At 32.2% G+C, this 27,546-nt stretch overlaps 1 protein-coding gene across 1 annotated transcript in view; it reads left to right on the forward strand.

Moving 5' to 3' along the window:
* LOC114334762 (pleckstrin homology domain-containing family G member 5) overlaps positions 1 to 27,546 on the forward strand; it is a 1,826,648-nt gene that overhangs the window by 1,576,924 nt on the left and 222,178 nt on the right. The window contains exons 18-20 of the mRNA XM_050649705.1: positions 10,268 to 10,473; positions 15,390 to 15,560; positions 15,688 to 16,025. Coding sequence (XP_050505662.1) covers positions 10,268 to 10,473; positions 15,390 to 15,560; positions 15,688 to 16,025 — 715 coding nt within the window. The remainder of the gene's footprint in view (positions 1 to 10,267; positions 10,474 to 15,389; positions 15,561 to 15,687; positions 16,026 to 27,546) is intronic.

Genomic DNA, 27,546 nt, shown 5'->3' on the forward strand with positions numbered 1-27,546 from the left:
TTTTTAATATTAATAGTAAACACTTATTCTAAACAAAAACTGGACTTTTGGTGAGATTTTCTACCTGCCAGGTGATCAAAAAAAATTACGCGTGCATGTGAATGAAAAACGCTGTGGGTAACTTGCAGTGTGAGAAAGAGCGTATTGTCAATAGGTATTTGTGTCCTCGTTCGCAGCGATTCCATTCGCTCGGGCAAAATCACGTATAATAATCATGAAAATAATTTATTTACAAATGTAAAAAATCCAGGTCCGGATTAAAAAATATTGAAAAAATGTTCCGACCCAAAAACAACACCCTGTACATTAAATCTTTTTAAAATAGATTTTGCATTTGAAAAGATGATGAAAAACTAAAATTAGTGGTAAATGTTTAATTTTCGGCATATTAATGTTTCTGGTACAATTTTGAATTTGAATTCTGAAATTATGTGAATTGCGAAAGCTCGAAGTATAGTCCAGGGCGCATCTGTTTTGAGATGGACGTTGAGAGGTGACTCAAATTTTTTTGCAGAAATTGCTTGAAAATAAATCAAATAATAATATTTGAGTTATCCTCCCTCTCAAAAAGGTCCGTTTAAATATTGTTTTTTGTAAATTAAATATTGTTTAAATAATCAAAATGTCAAAAAATTAAGGAAAATTCGATTTTTTCCTTGGTTTTTTGATTATAACTTTAAAACTATTCATTTTCGAGAAAAGTTGTACTGACATAAAAGTTGCGTAATTCAATTTCCTACAATATAGAATTGGTTAACAATTTAAAAAGTAGTCACCCTAATTGCAAAATAGCAATAATTGCGAAAATATCATACAAAAACAAGTATTCGCATTTTACGTTTTTCAAACATTTATGCTACACTTGGGACCTTCATATTTCACCCAAAAAAACTTTATGATACAGTAAAATAATACTGTAGATTTCATTAAGATCGGTTCAATAGATTTTGCAAAATAAATTTTGCAATCCAGCTTTCGCAAAAAAAATTCATTTTTTCAAAATGTTACAGGACTGAAAATAAAGCAGATAGCAAGTTGAATTTTTTTTTGCTTATAGAAGTGTACTGTACCTTTCATTTGAAATTTGCAAAATGAAAATCGATTAATTCCAACGAGGTCAGGAAATTTTTTAAATAAACAATAATTTTTGGTGCTACGCGCAGGACAGCGGTGTTCGATTCACACAAGTTGATTTCCACCAAAATTTCTTTCAATCTTTATCTAATATATTATTTTCTTACTCTATATTTTGTTGTATTTTAATATTTTAATTCCACAAAAATCAAACAAATTTTATTATTGCTTGTGAAATATTGTTTAAACAATTGCATATGTTTAAAAACAATAAACTTTTATTCTCCAAGATAAAATATATGAACAAAGAAAGTTTTTGCTAAAAAAAGTGTTATTTCAAAGGATATAGTATTGTTTTTATTTTGGAATAAAGAAATTTATTTATTTATATCGAAATTTAATAAAAATTAAAATGTACCAATCATTAGCAAAGGTCATTGGAATGCCCAATCAGAGCAAACTATCCGCTGTCCTGCGCGTAGCATCAATAATTAATGTTTATTTAAAAAAATTCCTGACGCCGTGGTGTTAATCGATTTTAATTTTGCAGAATTGCAAATGAAAGGTACAGTATACTTCTATAAGCAAAAAAAAAATTCAAATTGCTATCTGCTTTATTTTCAGTCCTGTAACATTTTGAAAAAATGAATTTTTTTTACGAAAGCTGGATTGCAAAATTTATTTTGCAAAATCTATTAAACCGATCTTAATGAAATTTACAGTATTGTTTTAACGTATCATAAAGTTTTTCTGGGTGCAATATGAAGGTCCAAAGTGTAGCATAAATTGTTGAAAAACGTAAAATGCGAATACTTGTTTTTGTATGGTTTTTTCGCAATGATTGCTATTCTTCAACAAGGGTGACTATTTTTTAAATTTTTAACCAATTCTATATTGTAGAAAATTTAATTACGCAACTTTTATGTTAGTACAACTTTCCTCGGGAATGAATACTTTTAAAGTTATAATCAAAAAACGATAAAAAAATCGAATTTTTCCTTAATTTTTTTGACATTTTGATTATTTAAACAATGTTCCGGACCTTTTTGAGAGGGAGGATAACTCAAATACTATTATTTGATTTATTTTCAAGCAATTTCTGCAAAAAAATTTGAGTCACCTTTCAACGTCCAAATGTACTAATATTTTTACAGATGCGCCCTGGTCTAGTAGAAAAAAATTGAAATACGACTTACAAATTGTTAACCACACTTTATATTTATTTATTATTTAACACTAAATATTCTTTAATGTGTCCAATCATTTAATTTATTTACAATTATAAAAAATCCGGGGCCGGATTAAAAAATATGGGAAAAATATTCTGGCCCAAAAAAACACCCTGTGCATTAATTTTTTTAAAATGGATATTGCATTTGAAAAGAGGATGAAAAACTAAAGTTAGTGGTATACTTTTTATTTTCGGCAAAATGATTTTTCGGGTAAAATTTTGAATTTGATTTCTGAAATTATGTGAATTGCGAGAGCTCGAAGTAAAAAAAAAATAAAATGCGACTTAATTTTAATTAATACCATAATTTAACCCGGCATTGGTCGCTAGGTAGGTTGTTACGCGAGTGGTCGCGCGTGAGATTTTCTCTCACATATCCAACTTTTGCCTTTCTTTACAAAATTTTACAAACAAGATGTGGTTTTATCAACGATAAAGCCATTTGATTTAAAAAGACACGACGTTTTTCTGTTTTATTATTATTATCTTTATATAAAATCTAACTATAGATGCCGCCAATATTTAACATTGAAAAATATATGGTAAGTGACCATCTACAACTAACCCGTGAAACAGAATATAGGATTTTCATATCATCGACCACATCCACGGCGCCTTTTATTACATCAAAAAAGGATATCATTTCAGGTTTTAAAGCAAACAATAAAATTAATTTTTATATACAGTTGGTGGCGCCGGTGGTCGCTTGATGAGAGAATCTCTGACATGAAGCGCACTGACTCAACAATATGGTGATGTGATACTAAGTATCACAGCACACCCCCACATAGCAATGCAAGTTCCGTGTTAGCGAGTGAAACGACGATTGTCGCATCAGCTGGTGGTCGGGAGCGTAACTATATGCCATATGGCGGTACATTCAAAAGACCTGTAAAATTAACTGGGATTGAGAACTCATTTTAATGTAAAGGATAATCAATACAACCTTAAAATAACAAAAGAAAACAAAATCCTTATCCTATACGATAATATTTATATCGTTAATTGAGAAAAATATACCTGTATGTATTTATCAATCAACGTTTATAATTCGTATACTATTTGGATTTTCTTGTGTTATTTTGAGGTTACATTTATTTTCCATTACATTAAAATGCCAAAGTGCTTAAAAAATTAAAGAATAAAACATAGAGTACAATCTTTTTTTATAAAAATGTTTATATGTATGTACATAAAATATGTTTGTTATCAATTATCAATGTAAAAACTTAAAACACAACTACCTTATTACACATAATATATATTTACACAATATTATTTATTCATCAGTTTAAACCACACCAAAATTGTATACATTTGGAATAAAACACAACTGCTGTAATTCACTTTACACTTTTTGTTGTTGGATGCACTATTTAAACGCTATTTATTAAAAAATAAAACAAATAAATATGGCGTCGTATTTTTCTCAAGGAAATGAAAACACAACGAAACGAAAGTGACAGAACGAGCGAACGAACAACGTGCAGAAATCTGCAGAAATGAGACTAGTATCGCCATCCCGTGCCAGGGAGCGAACTAGCAAACGTGCGTTGACCTTGAATATCCCTGTTACATTGCTATGTGGGGTTCTGCTGTGCTAAGTATACTGAGTCACTATCTGAGCGGACGAGTCTATTAGATTGTCGAGGGAGGATAGTTAGGGGACTAGAAGGAACTACAGCGCATATAATTTCCCAGAAAAAAAGTTGTGCGCAATTTTCTGAAACCGTGAGAGAAAATCTCATAGTGCGACCACTGCCGTGTTAAACTAAATTGTTAATATGTTAACATTTTAGTATTTTATTATGGCGACAAATAATTCGTAACAAATATTCACCTTTAATTAATGAATAAATTATAAAGAGTCCACAAAAAATGCACAACTTTATTCAAATAACTATCTTAAAAATAAAAAAAAACAGAAAAAAATTGCTGAAAAATAACTTTTGGATATCTAAAATCCAAAGTTTATAACGAGGAAATAAATAGTAGGGAAGAACTTAGTTTTTCATCCCCTTTTTAAATGCAAAATCAATTTAAAAAAATATTATGCACAGTACTTTGAACTCTCCAATTTGCATAATTTTAGAATTCAAATTCAAAATTTGACCAGAAAAATGACTTTGCCGAAAATTCAAAGCATACTACTAAATTTAGTTTTTATTCTTTGTTTAAATGCAAAATCCATTTTAAAAAAATTTAATGTAGAGGGTGTTGTTTTTGGATCGGAATATTTTTCCAATATTTTTTAATCCGGACCTGAATTTTTTACAATTGTAAATAAATTAGTTGATTGTACACCTTAAAGAATATTTGCCTGGCCAAATAAGAAAATGGCACAATAGATAAAACACCCAGTATCTTTGTTATTAATGAATTAAGACCCATTAAGTATGGTATTTTTGAGATCGCCTAAATGTCCTCTTTCTACAGTTAACGTATGTTGCTTTCCCAATGAAACATCATCTATATTTATAATAATAAATTTAAAAAAAATGAGTGTCGAAATGAGTATTAAATAAACAAAACCGTTTATTTTCAATAATAAATTTATCTTTTTCTATCATATTTGCAAAATTTATTTTGTAGTTCGCATTATCTTCTTTAATTAATAAAAAGATATCTGAGTAATCTAAAATATTATATAACAATTACTCCATCATTTTGTGGCACAACAAAACAAGGATATCGTCAGGTAACGTGATTTTCTCTGAGCGAATGGAATCGCTGCGAACTGGGACCCAAACAGATATCTACAATACGCTTTTTCTCACACTGCAGCTTACCTACAGCGCTTTTCATTCACATATACGCGTAATTTTTTTTGTTCGCCTGGTAGGTAGAAAACCTCAACAGAAAAAACCTGTCTTTTTTAGAATATTTACTTTTAATATTATAAAATACCCTGCAAAAGAGCAAAAAAATTCCCCTCTCCGGAAAGAAAGTACATAACTTTACATGTATAGTTGTATATTTTATACTGATTGATAGTATGTATAGATTCAGATGCAATCCCCTGAAGTACAGATTCAGCCTCTGAAAATAATCCTGGGGCGCTCATGCAAGGATCCTACAGAGTTAGAATCCCTTGTAGATCACCAGGCTTGTTTACTTTTTTATATTTGAATATTTAAATTTATTTTAACGTCACCTCAAAGACATTTTTGGAATACCAATTAGCCTTTTTTAACTTTGGGGGGGATTTTTGCGGAAATTAACGCTACTCTACAGCCAGAGTGGCATTTTTGGATGAGGCTATCATGGAAGAGTTTCCTGAAAAATTTTCAGATTGACTAAAATACTCAAAAAAATGTCTAAGAGCTCTCATGCTATAAGCAGGTTAAGCTCAAAATAAAGTTGGCCACTTTTTGGTAAGAAAGATCTAACCCTATTTAGCACCCCTATTCTATGTAGCATTATGCCGTATAAATAAAACAAGAACAAACAACCGCTAAACGCCGTAAAAATGAGTGGCGCATACAATATTCCAGCTACAGAAGATCTGATATAAATATTACGTGGCGCAAAAATGTATTTTCATTTTGACGCAAAATAAAATTTTAGTTTTATCTTAAAAGATTTTTCCATAATACTTGCTAAATTTGAAGTAAAACGCGTCACAAAAGAGCAACTTTGATACAGTTTGATTTTAAAACTCTTTTGTGGCGCGTTTACTTCAAATGTAGCAAATATTATGGAAAAGTCTTTTAAAATAAAACTAAAATTTTATTTTGCATTAAAATGGAAATACATTTTCGCGCCACGTATTGTATACGCCATTCATTTTTACGGCGTTAAGCGGTTTTTTTTATTCTTGTATCAGGAGTTTTTCAAAGTTTTTTATATAAATTAAATGTATGAAGTTGAATGCAATTTTTCTCGATTACACGTTAAGCTTTATAAATGGTCGCCTTTGTCGCATTATCTCCCAAATGATCTAGTGTCCATCGAATGTGCACTAGATTTTTTTCTATTCGAAATAGATTGAAAAAAATTATTGGGATGGCCGGTTAATGAACTCGGATTGCCCGTTGCCAGATTAAATTTAGCATCGTTACCACTACAACTACATAAATCATTTCGGGAATTATCGTTAATTTTATTATACTTTTTAGCTTAATAACTTCTAAAGAGCTTAACCGATTTTGATCACTAAACATGAATTTGAAACGTATTGACAAGCAGTATCTGATGCATCTAAGGTCAAGTATGATAACTGAAGCTATTACAGGAATCATTGAGCTTGAAAAACCGTTTTTCCCAGGAAATAGATTTGATCATACTTATGAAGCCTATAACTTAAAAATTGGAATTTTCCCGGATATGAGGGATACACCGTCAGATTCGTCTAGAGTCCTTCTACAAACGCTCAGTTATTGGCGCAATTCGTTGGTTGAAATTTTGAGTAATTGTCGAAAAACCAAAATTTTAAAAGTTTAATTTTTCAGTTTTTCGGCGATACTGAGCTGTGTATGTCTGATCCTGAGGGATTAGACACCATTTGAAAGCTTAACTCAACGCTATTGATTTGGTGTACTTGCGATTCTCATGTCTCTTCTTGAACCGAAGATATACAATAAGATATACCCCCAAAAAATATGCCGTTTTGTACCTACCAAGTCCTATAGCTGGCTTATGGGTGGTCAAAAGTCACAAACTACACAGGTTCTGAATATACCCCGACCCCCTCTTCAAACAGAGGAAAAATAAATCCGATCAGTTTATTCCAGCCACATACATTCATATCCACAAACATCTTCCCTTTATTAAGTGTAAATTGAGTCATAATTCTGAGCTCGGTAACTTTTGAATGGTATAACCGATTTTCAAAATTAGACATGCGTTGGAAAGATAATGATCAGTACTATTAGAAACCGCAAAGGTCGGACTTAAATTTTCAAAGTTTTTGGTAGTTTTGGGGACGAGAACGAAAAACAGGCCCTAAATAGGAAGGGCCGTTTAATCCACACCCTTGGACAAAAATGGATGGTTGATATATGAATGGGTGAGTCTTTTCCTGAACTTCAAGATGGGAGTTCGTACAATTTTCAATTCCGTCAGATTTAGAAAATAGAAAAGTTCCTGTATATATAGTGTCGCGTGCAGGGGGGTGTGGGTGTGCGCCACTGGCGAGATCTGCCGTTCTCTGGTAATACATTTCTAATGGTCACTATTTTAAATGAAGCTGTATGATATCCTAAATCTTGAAATCTTGCTTTATTGCGGAGTGTTGTCTTTAAGTTGATAGACAGAAAAACTTACCTAACATTCTAAAATTCGTAGTCATGATTCATCGTCAATTTATGCACTAAATTATAGAAGTCCCATTTCAAATAAGTTTAGAAACTATGTTTAAACTAACACCAACTTATATTTTCTATTATTTAAGCTGTAACAGCATATCCATCACGTTATCCATTAGAAAAGAGCCAAACATTATTAGCTGAGAAGTAATTCGCTCTTACTTACTGCACGAAATATTTCTTGTATTGTAGTCATAAGAAACTCTTCGATGCTACACTAGTTTTCGACGTGCTACTTGAGTTATGATCTCTAGTCGAGGCTTTCTTCCGAGATAAAAGAAAATAAGTTAACAGAAGTGCTTAAAGTTGTTAGTGGTTTTAGAAACTAATAAACTTCATGGGGAATTTGAGAAATTTGCGACCTAGTAATGGGTATGAGCTTTTATGGATATTTTAAGGGGATCAGCTTTTTTGATTGATTTATTTAAAATCAGTTTTCTTTTTTTTTTCATGATTCTAGGGATTAGTCATTTGTTGCCTGGTCAGCAGTTACAACTTGCAAAAAAGTAAAACTTCTCCACATCTTTTCATGGGGCAGTTTTTGTTTATACCTGTAGGCGAGGAAATCAAGTACTAAAATCGGCTAAACCTCTATTTTTTTTAAATAAGACGGATCGTTATAAAAATTTTAACATTCCATTAGGGAGAGCTTAAGAAAAATTCTTAAATACTTGACATGAGCGACAAATGAAAATTGCATTGGTGTAGGCGGAAAATGCATTCTCCAAAGTTCATCTTAAAGTGTTAAAAAAATAAAAATTCAAAACTTGGCAAATAATCATGAAAATGAGATCAATTTTCACACTCGGGGAGTTTTCAGGTCGCTGAACACGAAAATCGGGTCGTTGAAGATGTAAGAGTTACCTGGTTCCCGGTATCTACGTCATCTCTTGGAGTTTTATGAAACTTCGTTATGAAAATAATTGAAATTTATTAAAACGGGGTTTTTGAGGTCGCTGAACACGAACATTGGTGCCCTGTATCTATGTCATATCAGGGAATGTTATGGAAATTCATAACAAAATGTGTTTAAACTTGTTGTTTCGGGGTTTTCACGGTTACTGACAGTTTTATCATATATACTCTAGTTTCTGACATTTCTCAGAGCAATTCGCGCTCTGAACTATATCGGCTGCATTGAAAATGTTTATAAAAAAATTATTCTGTGTAGGTTAATCTGCCCCCCATTTTACCGTCACCAATTTGTATAACGGTAGTTTATGGATAAGTCTAAACATAATATACACGTGTTTTTTTCAACGTTTTGTATTAATTATTTTTTTATTATAAAAAATTCAAACAGTGTTTGTTAATAACTTCCATAAAGATCCAGAAGATGACGTAGATACCGGCCACCAGGTAACCCGTACAGAACTTTTGATGCAATATTCCTGTTCAGCCACCTCAAAACCCCGAGATAATAAATTTCAACTATTTTATAAATAGGAGCAGAAAAGTATTTTTGAAGTCTCTTGTGCTTATATATTGTAAAAGCCGGATATACAGGATGCAGCCAGAAAGCAATTTATTAACGAAAAGTCTTAGATTTCAAATATTGTATATTATATTTTTATTTCAATTATTCTAATTGTTTAAAAAGTAGTAAACTTTGTATCTAGGGCTTTTCGTTGTTTTCCTCGCATTGCGAGAGATGTCGCTGGATTGCGTCTCAAAAGGTGTAATCATTGCATCGCGATTGTTTCCCTTAAGTAGGCAGGATTGTTAATATTTCTTTCAGAGTTGTGACTACATAGCTTCACTGAGGATACATGGGATGCTGAAATAGGCTATCTGGAGATGGTGGTCCAACTCTGAATCAAATCAAAACAAAAACTGACTTTATCTTTTTCATCTTTACTCAGATTTGAGTATATAGAAACTGTCTTTCAGTCCTTTTTCCTTGACGAAGAGAAGGTCAATGCGTGGCCAAAGTGTCCTCTATTTGCTTTCTCCTAATTTTGTCGTCTCTTGTGCTTATATATTGTAAAAGCAAGAGATAGAGGATGCAGCCAGAAAGCAGTTTATTAACGAAAAGTCTTAGATTTAAAATATTGTTTTTGATGTTCTTATTTCAATTATTCTAATTGTTCAAAAAGTAGTAAACATTGTAGTAGGACTTTTCGTTGTTTTCCTCGCATTGCGAGAGATGTCGCTGGATTGAGTCTCAAAAGGTGTAATCATTGCATCGCGATGGTTTCCCTTAAATAGGCAGGATTGTTGATATTTCTTTCAGAGTTTTGAATACATAGCTTCACTGATGATGCATGGGATGCTGAAATAGGCTATATGGAGATGGTGGTCCAACTCTGAATCAAATCAGAACAAAAACTGCCTTTATCCTTATCTTTATCGATTTTTGAAGTGCTTAAAAATAAATTCCTAACTGGCGGCTTACAAAGTCATCTTCACAATTAGGATCAAAAGTTTTAAAGTACCACTATAAGGAGGGATCTCATTTTTAATTGAAAAAAAGCTTAATTTGAAAAACTTCCTTATGCAGTTAAAACATTTGGTTGTAGGTTGAAATAAATTTATATACAATTTAAAAAAACACATTTCTTTCCAAATATTTTTATAGTTTCGTCTGAAGAATAAATATTTTTATATTTTTCCCTCTCTTGCCAAACATATGATACAATTCGGTTTTTTCTTTTAGGGTTGGAAAGAGGGGATAGCTAAGGCACAAACGTTGTACGCACAAGCAAAACAAATGGGCTACACAGCAGACGAAAGCGTCGATACTGATTATAGTTTCGACTATAATTTGGAAAACGACTATAGCAATATACAGCTCATTCCTCGATCGCCTTTAGCATCATCTTCTCGAGCCAGTCGAGTCTCCAGCCTAGCACATAGTCACAGGTAAGTTTTAAATGCACATTGCACATACAGGGTGGGGCATAAGTGCGAGGAAGTCCTATTACTTGTTTGTCTTTAGGGGTACGAAAAAAAGTTATTTGGTAAAAGTTGGGGCACAGATAGGACCATAATAGCACACAGTAGCGATCAACAGGTAGCAACAAATGCGGTCCAAGATTGCGAAAGTTCTGCAAACTTTCAAAAGTGAGGCAACAGTGCGTGGGTAATTCGACACGGACAGTGACGTTTATACTATCAAAAACAATAATTTTTATACACATAGGCGCGAAATGTTGCCATGTCAGTGACGTTCGGTTTCTTGTTATAAAAAAAATCGATTTTTAGTAGTTCCTATGTGACACAAAATCTAGGCACGGGATAAAAAAGTTTATTTGGAGAAAGTGTATTTTTTTGTCTTTCTTAATGCACCTAAAGACTCCTTTTTTCAATATTTTATTTAATTGTAGGGTAATTTCCACATTCTAACATATTTCTGAAATTGGGCTCTGTACCGCCATTCTTTATTATATTACGAATATGTTTGCCAAATATCTCGACAAAATATTCAAAATTAGAGCCGCGATCTTGGAACGCCTTTGATGCTACCTGTTGATCGCTACTGTTTGCTCATAACTAAAGAATATGATCAAATATACAGGGCTAGCGGTATTGACAGGGTAACACAAATGTATGTTTTTTTAAGGGAACACCCTATATATTTTTACATTTTTGGATTTTCTCAATGTCTGCTTTCTTAAAATATAGGGTTTTGTAAAATTATACCAGGTAGTTAAAAAGATAACTACGTCTGTTTGTGAATTTCGTCACAATATTCACACCCTATAGAATTATTGTAGTGATTGAACATCAAAAGTTCTATACAGTATAAGTCAAAGAAAAACGGATCATAGGCTTTTAAAACACTGTGTTTGAACTGCATTTGAAATAGTGGACCAATATAAAAGTTCCAGACATTAACACCAGTAATCATAGCAACATTAACATTGGCATGTAGAAAATATCTTTCAACTAGAACATCCACCTTCTATATCTCTTTTTACGAGTTTACTAGTAGCGAGCCCAGCCGAATGAGCCGAAAATAAGTAATCGGGCTTAAGGGTCCGCACCGCACCAAGGAATAGAACCGAACCGAACCGACTACATGCACAAGTCGATTGCATATATTGCATAACATCCTTCTTTATTAGCTTTCTATGCACACGCGATACGAATGAATTATTATTTTTATAAGTTTATGGATATGTATTTAAAACTAATAATTTAACCTAAAATATTGCTCCGAAGCTATTTATTTGTGGCGTATATGTAATTTATTATTCTAAAAAGGAAATAAGCCACAATTTAACTTAACAATGATTTTGTAACGTTTCGACTTTCACTTCGTACGTCGTTGTCAAAATACAAAGTATTAATAAATTAAAATTTAATTTAATCTAACTCATTCATATCGGCAACTATTATATGATTTTTTTTACTAAGCAACAACATTTTTGTTTAATTTATTAATATTTTGTATTTTGACAACGACGTCCGAAATAGAAGTCGAACGTCAATAAAATCATTTTTTAAGTTAAATTTGGCTGATTTCCTCATCCTTTTATAATATTGACCTAAACAAAATAATAACACGTGTAGAATTCTACGATGGTCCATAGTGGTAACACTTTTTATTCGGAGTTTAACATACGAATATTTCGTTGCTGTGTTAAATCATAATTACAAGCAAAATTCACAATGAATAAAATATCGCTTTATCGCAATTTAGCCCACCTCTATCTAGACTCGTTCGGCTGATTTAAAACAAACTGAAATGGTAAATGGAGGGCTCTTGCATTTGCGTAGCTTAGTTCAGAATCCAACAGTCGACTAAAGTATTGCACTTTTATAATATAATAATTGAAGAAGATAAAGGCAGTTTTTGTTTTTATTTGATTCAGAGTTGGACCACCATCTCCGTATAGCTATTTCAGCATCTATGCCTCCTCAGTGAAGCTATGCAGTCACAACTCTGAAACAAATATCAACAACCCTGCCTATTTAAGGGAAAACATCGCGATTCAATGATTCCATCTTTTGAGACGCAAAACAGCGACATCTCTCGTAATACGAGGAAGACGAAAAGAGCTAGATAGAAAGTTTACTACTTTTATACAATTAGAATAATTTAAATAAAAATAATAAACAATATTTTAAATCCAAGACTTTTCGTTAAGAGACTGCTTTCTGGCTACATCCTTTATCTCCGACTTACAATATATAAGCACAAGAGACGACGAATATAGAAGAAAGCAAATAAAGGACACTTTGGTCACGTATTTACCTTCTTTTCGTCTAGGAAAAGGAACGAAAGACAGTTTCAGGTACTCAAATCTGAGTAAAGATAAAAAAGATAAAGGCAGTTTTTGTTTTTATTTGATTTAGAGTTGAACCACCATCTGCATATAGCTATTTCAGCATCTATGCATCCTCAGTGAAGCTATGCAGTCAAAACTCTGATACAAATATCAAAAACCCTGCCTATTTAAGGGAAAACATCGTGATGCAATGATTCCACCTTTTGAGGCGCAAAACAGCGACATCTTTCGTAATATGAGGAAGACGAAAAGCCCTAGATGCAAAGTTTACTACAAAGTTTATACAATTAGAATAATTGAAATAAAAATATTGTAAAAATATTGGATGTAAAATATTGTTTATTATTTTTATTTCAATTATTTTAATTGTGTAAAAGTAGTAAACTTCGTATCTAGGGCTTTCCGTCGTCCTAATATATTAATTATTTGAAAACCTTTTGTTGGCCAACCGCCTAGAGCCGAAATACATGTATTTGCTATGATCCTTTTAAAGCTTGCTGGACCTGTATACAGGGTGTCCCGGAAAATAGTGCGTTTCTTTAAGGTATGGAGAGAATACACAATTTAGAACAAAAAAGTCCTATACCATTTTTTTTCTAAAGTTAACCGTTTCCAAAAAAAAGATAACATTGTTTTCCATATACCTGTATTTTAGTGTTTAGAAATTTTAATAAACCGGCAACATCGTACGCACTACGGAATAATAACAGATAATAAGAACTCGTTTGTGATTGTGATTTACAGTATTTAAGTATTTATGTATTTACTATTTGTTTACTAAAATTATTTTTTTTTAATTTATTGAAATACCTTTGCATAATTTTGAACGAATTACACATCTTTTAACGTAAAAACACATCTTTTAACTGAACAAGTCTTATGTATTTAATAAGCTTTAAATGTGTTGAATGCTGAGGGCTTTAACTGAATGACATAGTTTTCAGTGGAACTTAAATAATTAAGTTGTACTTACTTGAAAATAATTATTATACCGAATACATGTTCAAAGTATCCCACTTTCACAAACACCATTCATACGACGAGAAATACCGGCAAAATATTTTTAAAGAAATAATTATAGTATGCCTCTCCATTCAGTGATTTGCCATAAATAATCAACATAATAACATAATAGGTAATACACTCACGATTCGAAAACATTTTCGGCATTGACACTAAACAGAATTCTTTAAAACTATCTGTTTACTGTCTGTCTTCTATCTATTCACATGGAACTGTCTATGCTTAAATTTGCGTAATTCACATAGTTGTCATATTTAAATTTGCATACCAAAATATATTTTAATTATTTGGTCAAACGGTTGCATTTAGAAAAAAATGTTATAAGAGTTTTTTGTTCTACATGGTGCCTTCTACCTATACCTTTAAGGAACGCACTATTTTCCGGGACACCCTGTATGTTCAAACGATTTTTAATATAGTCTACTATTGTTAAACATTATTATTAATATAAAGAAATGTTTAATTTTAATATACAGGGTTGGTCGAAACTTGGAGTTCTCTTAAGTGGGACACCCTGTATTTTAATATTGCTTTATTAGTATTACCTGAGTGCTTTAATTTGTGAGTTATTCGTGATTCTTCAAGCCAAATATTAATGTTAATATTGATGGTGCATAAAATATTAATGAAAGCATACAATATTCTACCTAGTTGGCTATGACATTTTTGCTTAGATATTTGACATTATACTATTTTATAGTTCCAGTTGTGTTGCTACCATTAATATTATGTAATATAAATTTTTCGAATAAGAAACTGATTAATATGTTTTTTTGTGCTAGAAGTGTATTACAAAAATGTGTTAATTAAATGTAATTCTTAATGTCGCTGAGGATTTGCATATTAGTACGACCGTTCTCCTAATCTGGTGCCTAGTCTGATGGAACCGTTTTAGGATACTTTCCACAAGTTTCTCTTCTTGGTTGTCGTCTATCAGAGGGAATTCTTGATGATAAATTCTAATTGCTAGCAGCACATTTTTTTATACATTTCTAGCACAAGAACCATATTAATCAGTTCCTTATTAGAAAAAAGCATATTAGTAATGGTAACAAAGCAACTGGAACTATAAAAATAGTATAATCTCACATAGTCAACTAGGTAAAATATTGTATGTTTTTATTAGTAAGTACTTTACGCACCAACAATCCTAACTACGTAGGTATTTTGATATCTCACCTAATATTAATAAATGAAGGATCAGTTTAGATTAATATGTATTTTTTTTTCAAAAAATTATTTTTGATTGAATATTTTCACGGCCACCTAATAAAATTTCACGTAAATTTTGTTGCAATTAATATTTAGCTTATAGAACCACGAATAACTCACAAATTAAAGCCGTTAGGCATAGGGAATTCTTAAGAAATAAAATGTAAAAATCCTGACATTTCATTAAAGAACATAATTTTGTGTCACCCTTTCAATACGTGTGGCCCTGTATATTTGAAAATATTTTTAAATTATTAGGTTAACTAATGATTATTAATTAAAATTAATTATTGAAATTATTTTTTGTAGTGGATCAGTTGAGATGAACGACCAATCATCGGTCGGTTCCGTCAATAACCAATCTAGAGCCGTCTCTGTTGAAAACGAGAACAGGACCGGCTCTTTGTCAAGCGACGAAGGAGTGCAACCCCTGCCCCCCGACAAAAGTCCTGTGTCGCAGAAAAATTCGTTTAAAAATAGGTATGTCACTTGTAACATATGAATTTAATGTATTTTTTTGGTTAAAATTATGTTTTTTAATTTCAGTTAGTTAGTGCTTATTTAAAAAAAACTGTAAAAAATGAATATCAGTCATTCTTCCTTCCAGGCTTTTCCATAAGACCCCCAATACCCTCTCAGTTCAGCCCTATGGCAGCCTCGGACAGAGTCTTCCGAATCTGACATTAGGCTCGCCTAATGTTGGTAGCATGAGCCTCAGCCTCAACCAAAACACGCTGTCCGTGCCGAGCGGAAAGAACGGAAGCCAGTTGTTGAGCCCTACCCATCGGGGTATCTCTTATCCTCCCCCTTCTCCCACTAGGGGAAACCTGAGGAGGAGCGTGGCGATATCCCAAAGCAAGAACCCGCCTCTGATAAAAACGAGGCAGATTTGTTCAGCGTCTAGCGTCAGCCAGCAATTCGATTTTGATGTTCCAGTGATAGCAGGTGAGTTTTTGTCTTATTTTTACATCATACACTGTTTCCATTTTCTCAATACTTTCTTTTTCAATGGTTTATATGAAAAATCGCACACACACACATAATTCTAAAAAGAAAGCTTATACTTATATTCTTTGTTGATTATGGGTAACAAATAAAGCGAAAAATCCAAACTATTGTTCAAATTGTGACGTAAATTTAAAGTTTTGTAATCCACCACTGTCTGAATATTCAAGTTTTAATTTGTTTTATTTATTTCCATTAAATACCTTGGTAATTGTGGACACTGGTACAGAAAAACTAAAATTAGATATACAGGGTGTTTCTAAACAAGAGGGACCCACTATAAGGGTCAATTCTACATGAAAGAATAACTACAGTTTAGTCTATAAACATATATCCGGAAAATGCTTCGTTTCCGAGATACAGGGTGTTGAAATTTTTCTTACAAACTGACGATTTATTTAATACTCTAAAACCGGTTTAGATATGCAAATGAAATTTATTGGTTAGGGTAGGTAATAAGTCTACTACTCACAATCTTGTTCGATTTTATTTATTTAAAGTGTAGAAGTAAAATTTGGGCGACCGATTTCGATGTTTAAAATATACATCATCATCAGGCCCTTAAGAAGATATCATTACATAGCATTAGCAAATTAGCCCCCTCCCTCTAGACATTTTTTATATTAACGAACTTTTGAATTTTTGTGAGACCAACGAGACAACTAAGAAATTGTACACACAAAATCATTTTGTGTGTATTTTGAGTGTACAATTTTTAAGTTGTCTCGTTGGTCTCACAAAAATTCTTTAGTATAAAAAATGTCTAGAGGGAGGAGGCTAATTTGTTAGTGCTATTATGTACTGATATATTCCTAAGGGCCTGACGATGATGATGATGTATATTTTAAACATCGAAACCGGTCGCCAAATTTTACTTCTACACTTTAAATAAATAAAATCGAACAAGATTGTAAGTACAGTAGACTTATTACCCACCCTACATAAATAATGTTATGTGCTCACATCAGCAACCATTTCAATATTTGAAATTTATTGGGTTTTAGGAGGTAATTATTGCGCATTTTTTGATATATAATTAAGAATTTTATATTCGTCATTGGCGCACATACGGGTAACGGTCTGCATTAAAAAAAAATAGTAGGTACACGAGAGATATTTTATCTATCTGATATTTTAATTTAAAAACCATTTTTTAACTCCTCATTTAATTTGTGACAAAAAATTTGTCTTTCCCTTATTTTTTCATACGAGACGCCGTTTTCATAAAACAGGTAAAACATCTTAAGTTTACCAAGTATTCGACATAAATTTGTATATCATCTTCTTCTTCTTCTTGTGTAGACATAACTCTGTCTGTTTTTTAATGTGCCTCCAGTAAGTTGTCATTCCGTCGTTTTTTTGGTCTTCCCGCTTATCGTCTTCCTATTGGGAGACCATCTCTTTCCGTCCTTATTACTCTATTTATTTGTTGTCAACCGGTTTGGGCGGTCGTTCCATTCTACTCTTCTATTTTTTACCCAGTTATTATTGTGGTCTACCTTGAATGTCTGTCGTATATCTGCACTTCTAGCTCTATTCCATAGTGTGTTGCCATAGATTTTTGGAAGGGTTTTCATCTCTGCAGTTTCTAGCATTCTTTTTGTCCTTTTTGTGCCAGGTCGTGTTTTTTATATAACATTATTGGTCTGATGACTGTTTTGTAAATTCTGCCTTTCACATCTTTACCGAGTGTTTTCATAGTGTTTCATTAAGGCAGCCTGCAACTCTGTTTGCTTTATTCACTTGATCTTCCTTCTGTTTCGAGCGTTTCGTCGCTAGATAGTGTCATGCTCAGATATTTAAACTTCATGAGTTAATCTATTATGTGACCCTCCAGCTCTAATTTACGTCTGATTAGGCATTTGGTCTTTTTTGGGTAAATTAAAAGAATATATATATGGGCATGATCCCGTCTGAACTTAAGGGGATATAAATTTTTTGAAAGCTGTTAACAAATAGTGCGTTTTTCTGGCAACAGTAATTTTTCATTTACTAAAACTTACAGTGTTTGTCACTTGGAATGGCGGTTGTTGACAAAGCACCGGTTTTCGGTTATACCCTTTTTTTACTTACGGTTTAAGATGGCGGTTATAACCGATAAAAAACCGGTGTTCGGTTTTTTAATCAATATCCAAAGCCCATTAGATTACAACGTTACATTTATATTGCAGTTTGCGATAATTTATTCGATAATACCTAATACTATTTAAACAATATATCGAGAGCAAGGTAATCAATGGATATACAGGGTGTCCAGAAAAGATTGGTCATAAATTATACCACACATTCTGAGGTCAAAAATAGTTCGATTGAACTTGAACCTAACTTACCTTAGTAAAAATGTGCTCATAAAAGAAGTTGCAGCCCTTTGTAATTACAAAATGAAAATCGGTTTTTTTCAATATATCGAAAACTGTTAGAGATTTTTTATTAAAAATGGACATGTATCATTCTTATGGTAGAGCCATCTTAAAACAAAATTATAGTGAAGTTTGTCCACTCCGTAACAATTTTATGGGGGTTTTGTTCCCTTAGACCCCCCAAACTTTTGTGTACGTTCCAATTAATTCATTATTGTGGAACCGTTAGTTAAACACAACGTTTTTAAAACTTTTTTGCCTCTTTGTATTTTTTGGATAAGCCAGTTTTTATCGAGATGCGGCTTCTTTTTTAATATATTTACATAAAAATGTTATGGGGGTTTTGTTCCTTTAAACCCCCCAAATGTTTATGTACGTTGCAAATTTAACTATTATTGTGGTACCATTAGTTAAACACAGTGTTTTTAAAACTTTTTTGCCTCTTAGTCTTTTTTGACAAGTCACCTTTTATCTAGATGTGGCTTCTTTTTCAAAATATACCTAAAAATGTAAATATAAAAAAATTCAGATTATTAACAGGTCTCTATAATCGTACTTATCCATATACAAGTATGTGGTGGATTCGACAAATATTCAAAATATGTCGGTAAACACTGGCTTATCTAAAAAGTAATAGGAGGCAAAAAAGTTTTAAAAACATTGTGTTTAACTAATGGTGCCTCAAAAATAGTTTAATTGAAACGTACACAAAAGTTTGGGGGGGTTTAAAGGAACAAAACCCCCATAAAATTTTTATGGGGTGCACAAATTTCACTTTAATTTTTTTTAAGATGTTGCTGCCATAATAATGCTACATGTCCATTTTCAATAAAAATCTCTAAGAGTTTTCGATATATGAAAAAAAGTCGATTTTCATTTTGTAACTTTAAAGGGCTGTAACTTTTTTTGTGTGCACTATTGTATATAAGTAAGTGAGGTTCAATAAATCTATTTTGACCCCAGAATCTGTGGTATAAATTATGACCAATATTTTCGGGACACCCTGTATAAACGGTTCAGAATGGCTTGTAGAAGGGCATATATTGAATCATTTCTCATATTTTACATGTCCGAAATATTGTAGCCTAGAAATTTTATGGTGGTATCGTTTATTCTTTATTGTTCTGAGGACCTCTTCATTTACGAGTCATCAGTCCACGAGATCTTAAGTATTTTTTGATGTAGAAATTACCCACAAAAACAAAAAATTACCCACTAAAATCACTAGCCAGTTGTGTTTGAGTTTAGCGAACCGACTATAATAACATTGCTAAAACTAGATCTCAATCACTCACTAATTAAGAGTAACAACCCTTACCTAAAATAAGTAAAAAACGACACACAAATTAATTGAAGTTTGTGAAAAACAACTGAAAGCAGTAAATTTTCAGATCGTAATTAAGATAGTTTGAAAGTGCATAAACTTAGATTTACTTTCAGATAACGATTTAACGGCTTCTGGCTAAGAAATTCGAAATAAAAATGGTTCAAATTGTAGTCAATTCGTTGAATTCGGGGGATTCCCAGTTGAAATACGACAATTTCAGAACGATAAAATACTACTTACTGCTACGTTGTTGCAATATTCACTTTAATTATCTTTAAGTATAGTTTAAAACGACTTGTAGAAAAATTAGCGACCATTGCAGGCAATTACCTATATAAATTTTATGTGCATTAAACTCCTAGCGGAAATGACCTTTAATTTATCTATAACGGATATTTTGTCGTAAGTTTTACGTTATTTTGTAAATTATGTTTTCTTTATAGTCGAAGAGATGGAGGCGGATTTTGCTCGCGATCGGTAATATGGACAAACTATACGGGTATAGGGTAAGCTATACAGTGATTGGCCACCATCAGCTATTGGCACATTGTCGGTTTTTTACATTATTTTAAGAATGTTACGAAATTCACTAACAACTGCTATTATTTTATGATAGAGGCAACTCTGTACAAATAGTATCTGACTTCATTTTATTGCACTACCTAACCTTAAAAACTTATCGACAGATCTATCAGATGGTGTTCTGTGTATGAACATTTCTTATCAAAAATACTTAAGAATCGTAAAAACCGCTAGTATTGGAAGAAAGGATATTTTATAAGGTATGTCTTGTTACATAAAATTTATAGTTTTAAGTTATTTTATTATGTTTAAAATGACTAAATTTAAGTCAATAATTGCATGAATATGCTTCGCTTTCATTAAATTATCTATGCCAATCACTGGTTGTAATTTTTTTATATTAGACAGTTATTGGCCACCTGGCCATTCACTGTAAAAATACATTTTATTGATAATATTTTATGTTTAGTGATTGGCACATAGGTACATAGATATTTTTTGTAGATGCCCAAAGTAAAGGAGGGTGCACAATACGAAAAAAAATATGCCGAAGAAGATGTTTTGCTTGCGTTGAAGGCCATCGAAAATGGGATGTCACAGAGAAAAGCTTCCCAGATTTTTAAAGTACCACATCAAACTCTTCAGTTTAGAAAAAGTGATAAGTTTACTAATAAGATAACTTTGGGACCAAGCAGTATTTTGACCAAGGAGGAGGAAGCCATTTTGAAGAATGGATATTGACAAGTTACAAAAAAGGATTTCCAGTTAGGAAAATAGATATTCAAGCTTCTGTTAAGGAACTTTTAGATTCAAACCCACGTGAAAATCCATTTAAGGACAATTTTCCTGGAGAAGGCTGGTATCGAGGCTTTCTTAAGCGACATGAAATTTTAACTTACCGAACACCAGAAGCAGTTACTTCGGCTAGTTCAGTTGTTTCAGAAGGAGATGTTCGTAAATGGTTTTCTTGAGTCGAGGAATATTTAAAAAGTAAAAATTTAGATTATATTCTGCAAGACCCCACTAGAATTTTTAATGGGGATGAAACATGTTTTTATCTGTGCCCAAAAAATTTTAAAGTTATTGCGCCTCGTGGAGCACGGAATGTTTATGAGGTCGATTCTGGTCAAGCAAAAATGAATATCACCGTGATGTTTACCTTTTCTGCATCTGGTCAAGTAACTGATCCGATGCTTATTTATCCGTACAAAAGACTTCCGACTTCTATAGTTAATTCAGTGCCTTCTTCTTGGGGAATTGGACATAGTGATAATGGTTGGATGAAAGTCGAATTATTTTACGAGTACATTGGTAATGTTTTGTATCCATATTTTAAAAAAAATGGCACTACTTTTCCAATAATCCTTTTTGTAGACGGCCATTCTACACATCAAACACTAAAGTTGAGTCAACTGTGTACCGAACTACAAATAATTTTAATATCGTTGTATCCCAACACAACACGGTTAATGCAACCAGCAGATGTTGCTGCATTCAAACTGTTAAAAACAGGTTGGAAAAAAGCAGTTTTAGAATTTAGAAGAAAAAATCCCCATGAAATGCTGACTAAAGAAAAATTTGCAACAGTCTTAAAAGGTGTCATAGAAGACTACGCAAAAGCTGAAACTATAAAAAATGGGTTTAAAGCAAGTGGATTATATCCATGGAACGCATCAGGTATAGACTTTACCAAATGTCTGGGAACAAAAAGGGAAACTAAGATTATTCAGATACAAACGTAGAGAAAAAAGGTTCACCTAATATTTCGTTTACCTCTTTCAATCAATTCAAGGAAATAGTTGGCGAAGAGAGAATAGCCATATTCAAAAAAATTGATCAGTTTGACGAAGCAAGTCATGATGAGTTTATCTTGTTGTATAAGTTATATAAAGAATTTGAAAAGAGCAATAGCCATCTTAATACGGAAATTCGTGACGATTCAGAAAACCTAGAAATCAGTAGAGCAGTGGACACAGAAATAGAAAATGTGGAAATTATTGTCGACGAAAATATACTTTTTGGACTAGATGTAAATGGAGAGGAAAAAAGCAACCAACATTTATCAAGCGACAATCATTTCGAAGAAACTGTGGAGACAGGTGAAGGATTACAAAAAAATGTAGCACAGGAAGAGCATGTAGAATAATTACTTATATAGGAAAATAAAAAAAAAGAAACTCAGCCTTTACCAGAAACTATGGAAACAAATGATATATTAGAAGAAAATGTAACACAGGAAAAATCTGTAGAAAAATTACCTAATAAGGAAAATAAAGAAGAAACTCAACCTTTAGAAGAAACTGTGCCGACAAGTGATATATCACAAGAAATTTTAACCCAGGAGGTGCCTATAGTTGAAGAATCATTTATAGATGACAATAAAGAAAATACCCAAAATAATAGAAGCATTCGAGATTTCGTTATTTGGCCTAAAACACCAGAAAGAAAAGGAAAAAAGGATTGCCAAAGATTACCGTTTGTTTTAACTAGTTCAGGATGGAAAAGAATTCAGATGGAGAAATTGGCAATTAAAAAACAAGAAGAGGAAAGAAAAGAAACACGAAAAACATCAAAACAAGAAAGCAGAAACGATACAGTGAAAGAAAACAAAAATGAAACTAAATGTAAAAGACCCAAACTGGGCATTGACCGCCTGAACAAATACGATAATGCAGCAGGGACAAGCGGATTAAGCAATAATACAAAAATACCTCAACGTCACGTACGAAAAGTATTCAGCAGTTCTGAAAGTGATGATGAACCCCAAAAGAATGACTTTGTTATAATCCAATAGCTGTCGGCAAACTTTGTTTCATTTGTACGAAAAATATTACAAATTCAAATAAAGGTATCGGATGCTACAAGTGCAGCCGAACGTATCATAATTCGTGTATTATAAAAATTAGTCCTTCAGTAGATAAGGATAAAATTTTTTATTGTAAGACTTGTGTTGCTGTATAAATAAAATCTTTGAAAATTTTTGTTTTTATTATCTTAACAATAATATGTAATAATATCCAAAAATAAATTAATTTCATCATACAGCTAGGTAGGTATCTACCTATCGTTTTAATAATATGATTTACCTATGCCAATTACTGGTATTCAACTGGCCAATAATTGAAAGTTAGTGGCCAATCTTTGAATATTTTACAAATAACAAAATGTTTCAAAATTACAAATAAACATTGCTTTAAATGGCGAAAATATTTTTTAAAATCATTTAGGAATAAACTGAAGAAACCAAAAAATAATATAACGGGGTCTGTAAGTGAAGTTTTATTTAAAAAAAAATTAAATTAACTGCATCCACCTTCTTAACTGACCAATCACTGTATAGTTTACCCTATGTTGGATTGGTCGTGTTCATGACTTCCCCGCAAGGGCGGACAGCTGAGCGGGGACGTGGATAGTTATAAGGGGTAAAAGTCGCGGTTTTATTGTTTTTTTTTGTGACGCTCGTGATCGAGATAGTGCACCAAAATTTGGGAACATGTAGGTTATGACGTAATTAAGTAAACTCTCCAGGGGTGGAGAGCTCCGTGGGTGACAAAGGGTGCCAAAGGTAGCGGTCTTTTTTAGATGCTCATGATTGAGATGAGTGCACCAAAATTTGGGAATAAGTAGATTCTGCCGTATCTAAGCAAAATCTTCAGGGGCTAGCAGACCCGTAGGTGACAAAAGGGTGGCATACAGGGATGAATATGCAAATTATAAGGGGTAAATTCGCGGTCCAAATTTAGTCCTTTTACTCACGGTTTGTGCTCCGACTTTTAAAGAACATATTGGATTGCCATAAAATTTAGCACACGCCTAGCTAACATGTCAAACCGTAAATGTGATATTAAACCGATGTTTGCTTTTGCGCTGGGGGTAAGTACCACCCTTTCTCGGGGATGAAAAAACATACACAACTTTAATGACAAGTACCTAGGTTCTTATTCGTAAAATTCAAAACCGAATATTTCAACGTGAGATAACTAAAAAATGAAGCAGTTCTCGAGAAAACCTCATAACTTTTTTAAAATGTTTAAAAACGCTTTATTTTTGGTTTTTAGAAAAGTTTCTATCATAAAAAGTAAGCAAGTTATGATCAAAACAAAGTGGCTTGTGAAACGGTAACGAAAAATTTCATTTGGGATTCTAAATAGGGGGTGATTTTCACGATTTTTTATAAAAAAAGGGGCCAATTACCAACTTTAATTTGATCGTAACTTGCTTACTTTTGAGGCAAGAAGCTTAAAAAAACAAAAATAAAACATTTTAAAAATGTTGTAACCAGTTTTCACCGAAAAGTACTTCATTTCCTGCTTATTTCACGATGAAATATATTTGTTCTGGAATTTGACGAATAAGAACCCAGTTTTCATTAGCTTCAAGGCTGCTTCTGCTGGTTCTACAAACTTCATACATACACCATTTTTTGTGATTTTTATAAGTTTTGTTTTGGCTAACAATATTTTTTTCGATAAAATACTTACTTTTTGAGTTAATTGCGAAAACCCGTGTAAGAATTTGTTAAAATCATGAGCGTAAATCACAAGCATCGGAAAAAAAAAACCGTGACTTTCACCCCTTACAATTTGCTTATTCATCGCTGTCCGCCATCCTTTTGTTCCCCACGGAGCTGCCCACCCCTGGAGATTTTGATGGGTTACAGCATCACCTTTATATTCCTAAATTTTGGTGCACCCTCTCGATCACGAGCGGTACAAAAGAAACAATAAAAACCGCGAAGTTTACCCCTTATAACTACCCTCGTCTCCCGCTCAGCTATCCGCACGTGTGGGAAAGTCATGTCTACTTCGTCTAATATACTTACCGTTGCACCTCATCCGCGTCATAGCCCGTGATGTCACATGATACCAACACGAAATATTTAGGCGGTAGGTGTGTTCTTTTTTAGAATCTTTTTGCCGAGTACACTGGAATTACAGCCACTAGACATATTTTATTATATACGTGTAGAAATAATATTTGAATATTGCTATTGATGTTAACTTAAAGAAATATACAATAATACGTTTCATCTAATTTGTATAAATGGATTATAAAGCGTTTTTATGAATGACATTTGTTCGGAACACACTGTAACTGTAATCGAATGAAGGTGATATTTTGGCATAAATTGGTAATATTTGTTTGACAGTTGCGGTGATGACACTTCATATTTGTTTTTATTTTTTACTTAAGTATTTGTCTTATTATATTAACTGTTTTTATTATTTACTTTGACGTAAGATTATAACTTAATTATTGTTTTCTATTTCTAAAGTTTTTATTTATTTACATTGAATATTAATTTGTTTTGTTGTATAATCCACTTCCGCAAAAATTATGTAATATATTTGATTTAAAATAAATTCAAGAATTTTTGTAATTGGGCAACAATGTCAACTTAGATCTATGACTAAGATAATGACGTGCAACAGTAAGTATATTTGACGCACGACTAATCCAACTAGGGCTTACAATACCGGAATTCCGGGATCCCGAATACCGGAATCCCGAACGATTTTTGTCCGGTATTGAAAACCGGTATTTATGTAAAAATACCGGTATTTTGGTATTACATTAGTTGATAAAAATTGAATTTATGCACAATATAAATCTAATTTAAAATAATATTAATTAATTATAAGAAATTTTTTTGAAGTTAAATAATTTAGTTGTATTAAAATCTATACCAGGCATATTTATTACACATACCGAGCTGAGTATGGCACATAGCACCATCGAGAAGCGGCGGTGTTGGCAATATAAAGCGATTGTTTATGTTTTACATCTACTACTCAATGCCACATTTTCTTGCAAAATGCCACATTTCGCAAAAAAAACTAATTCGACGGAATTTAAAAAAAAATACAAATCCACTTTCCCTGATGTTTATTATTTGGCTATAAAATATTTGTCAATACCTGTCACACCAGTACCTTCCGAAAGAGTATTTTCAAAATCTGGGCAGTTAACAAACCTGAGAATAAATCGTTTATCGCCCAAAAACTTGGATAAAATTTTATTTTTAAACAGCTTGTTTTAAAATCTATGTCATTACACACATAATTCATTCATTTAAATTTTTTTCTAAATAATAAAATAAATAATATCTACTTATTTCAGAACAATTTTTATTGGATTGCATATATTATTGTTAAGGGGAACGGAGCAAACTTTTCGAACCCTGAGAAAACTAATAAGTATTTATGAAAAAATGAAACGCAGAATGAAAGACTACTTTATTATCGAGGGCCAAAAGTCCTTTAGAATATATCAAAAATTTGTTTTGAATGAAATATTTGCAAATAAAAATCACACAAAATTTTCTTTTAACCTCTGTAACTTATAAAAATAAACACTATAGAAGTTTTTAGGGACTTTCAACCCTCGGTAATAATGAAATCTTTCATTCTACGTTTAAATTTTTCAAAAATATTTATTAGTTTTCTCAGGGTTTCAGCACATCCAAAATTTTGACATGCGTCAAAATTGTCCATTTTGCTCCGGTCCCCTTAAGAGGAAACAGTAGCGATCAACAGGTAGCGAAAACGCGTTCCAAGATTACGACTGTAATTTTGAATAGTTTTTCGAGATATTTGGCACACGTATTCGTAATATATTAAAGAATGGCAATACAGAGCCCAATTTGAAAAATATATTAATATGTGGAAATTACTCTGTAATTAAATACAATATTAAAAAAACGAGCCTGTACCGCCATTAAGAAGAACAAAAAAATACACTTTCTTCAAATAAACTTTTTTATCCGATGCCTAGATTTTCTGTCATTTTGGAACTACTAATGAAATAAAAAATTTTAGTAGTTCCAAAATGACACAAAATCTAGACATGGGATAAAAAAGTTTATTTGAAGAAAGTGTATTTTTTTGTTCTTCTTAATGGCGGTACAGGCTCGTTTTTTTAATATTGTATTTAATTACAGAGTAATTTCCACATATTAATATATTTTTGAAGTTGGGCTCTGTACCGCCATTCTTTATAATATTACGGATACGTGTGCCAAATATCTCGAAAAAATATTCAAAATTACAGCCGCAATCTTGGAACACGTTTTCGCTACCTGTTGATCGCTACTGTTTCCTCTTAACAAGTTAATATAACAACTGAGGTAAGTAAAAATATAACTATTAAATTTTTTATTAATAATACCGGTTTTAATACCGGTATCCCGATATTTCAAATTTCAAATATCAAATGCCGGTATTCAGATTTTAGTTCGGTATTGTAAGCCCTA

Source organism: Diabrotica virgifera, chromosome 4 (genome assembly GCF_917563875.1).
Source record: "Diabrotica virgifera virgifera chromosome 4, PGI_DIABVI_V3a".
In the NCBI taxonomy this organism is placed as follows: domain Eukaryota; kingdom Metazoa; phylum Arthropoda; class Insecta; order Coleoptera; family Chrysomelidae; genus Diabrotica; species Diabrotica virgifera.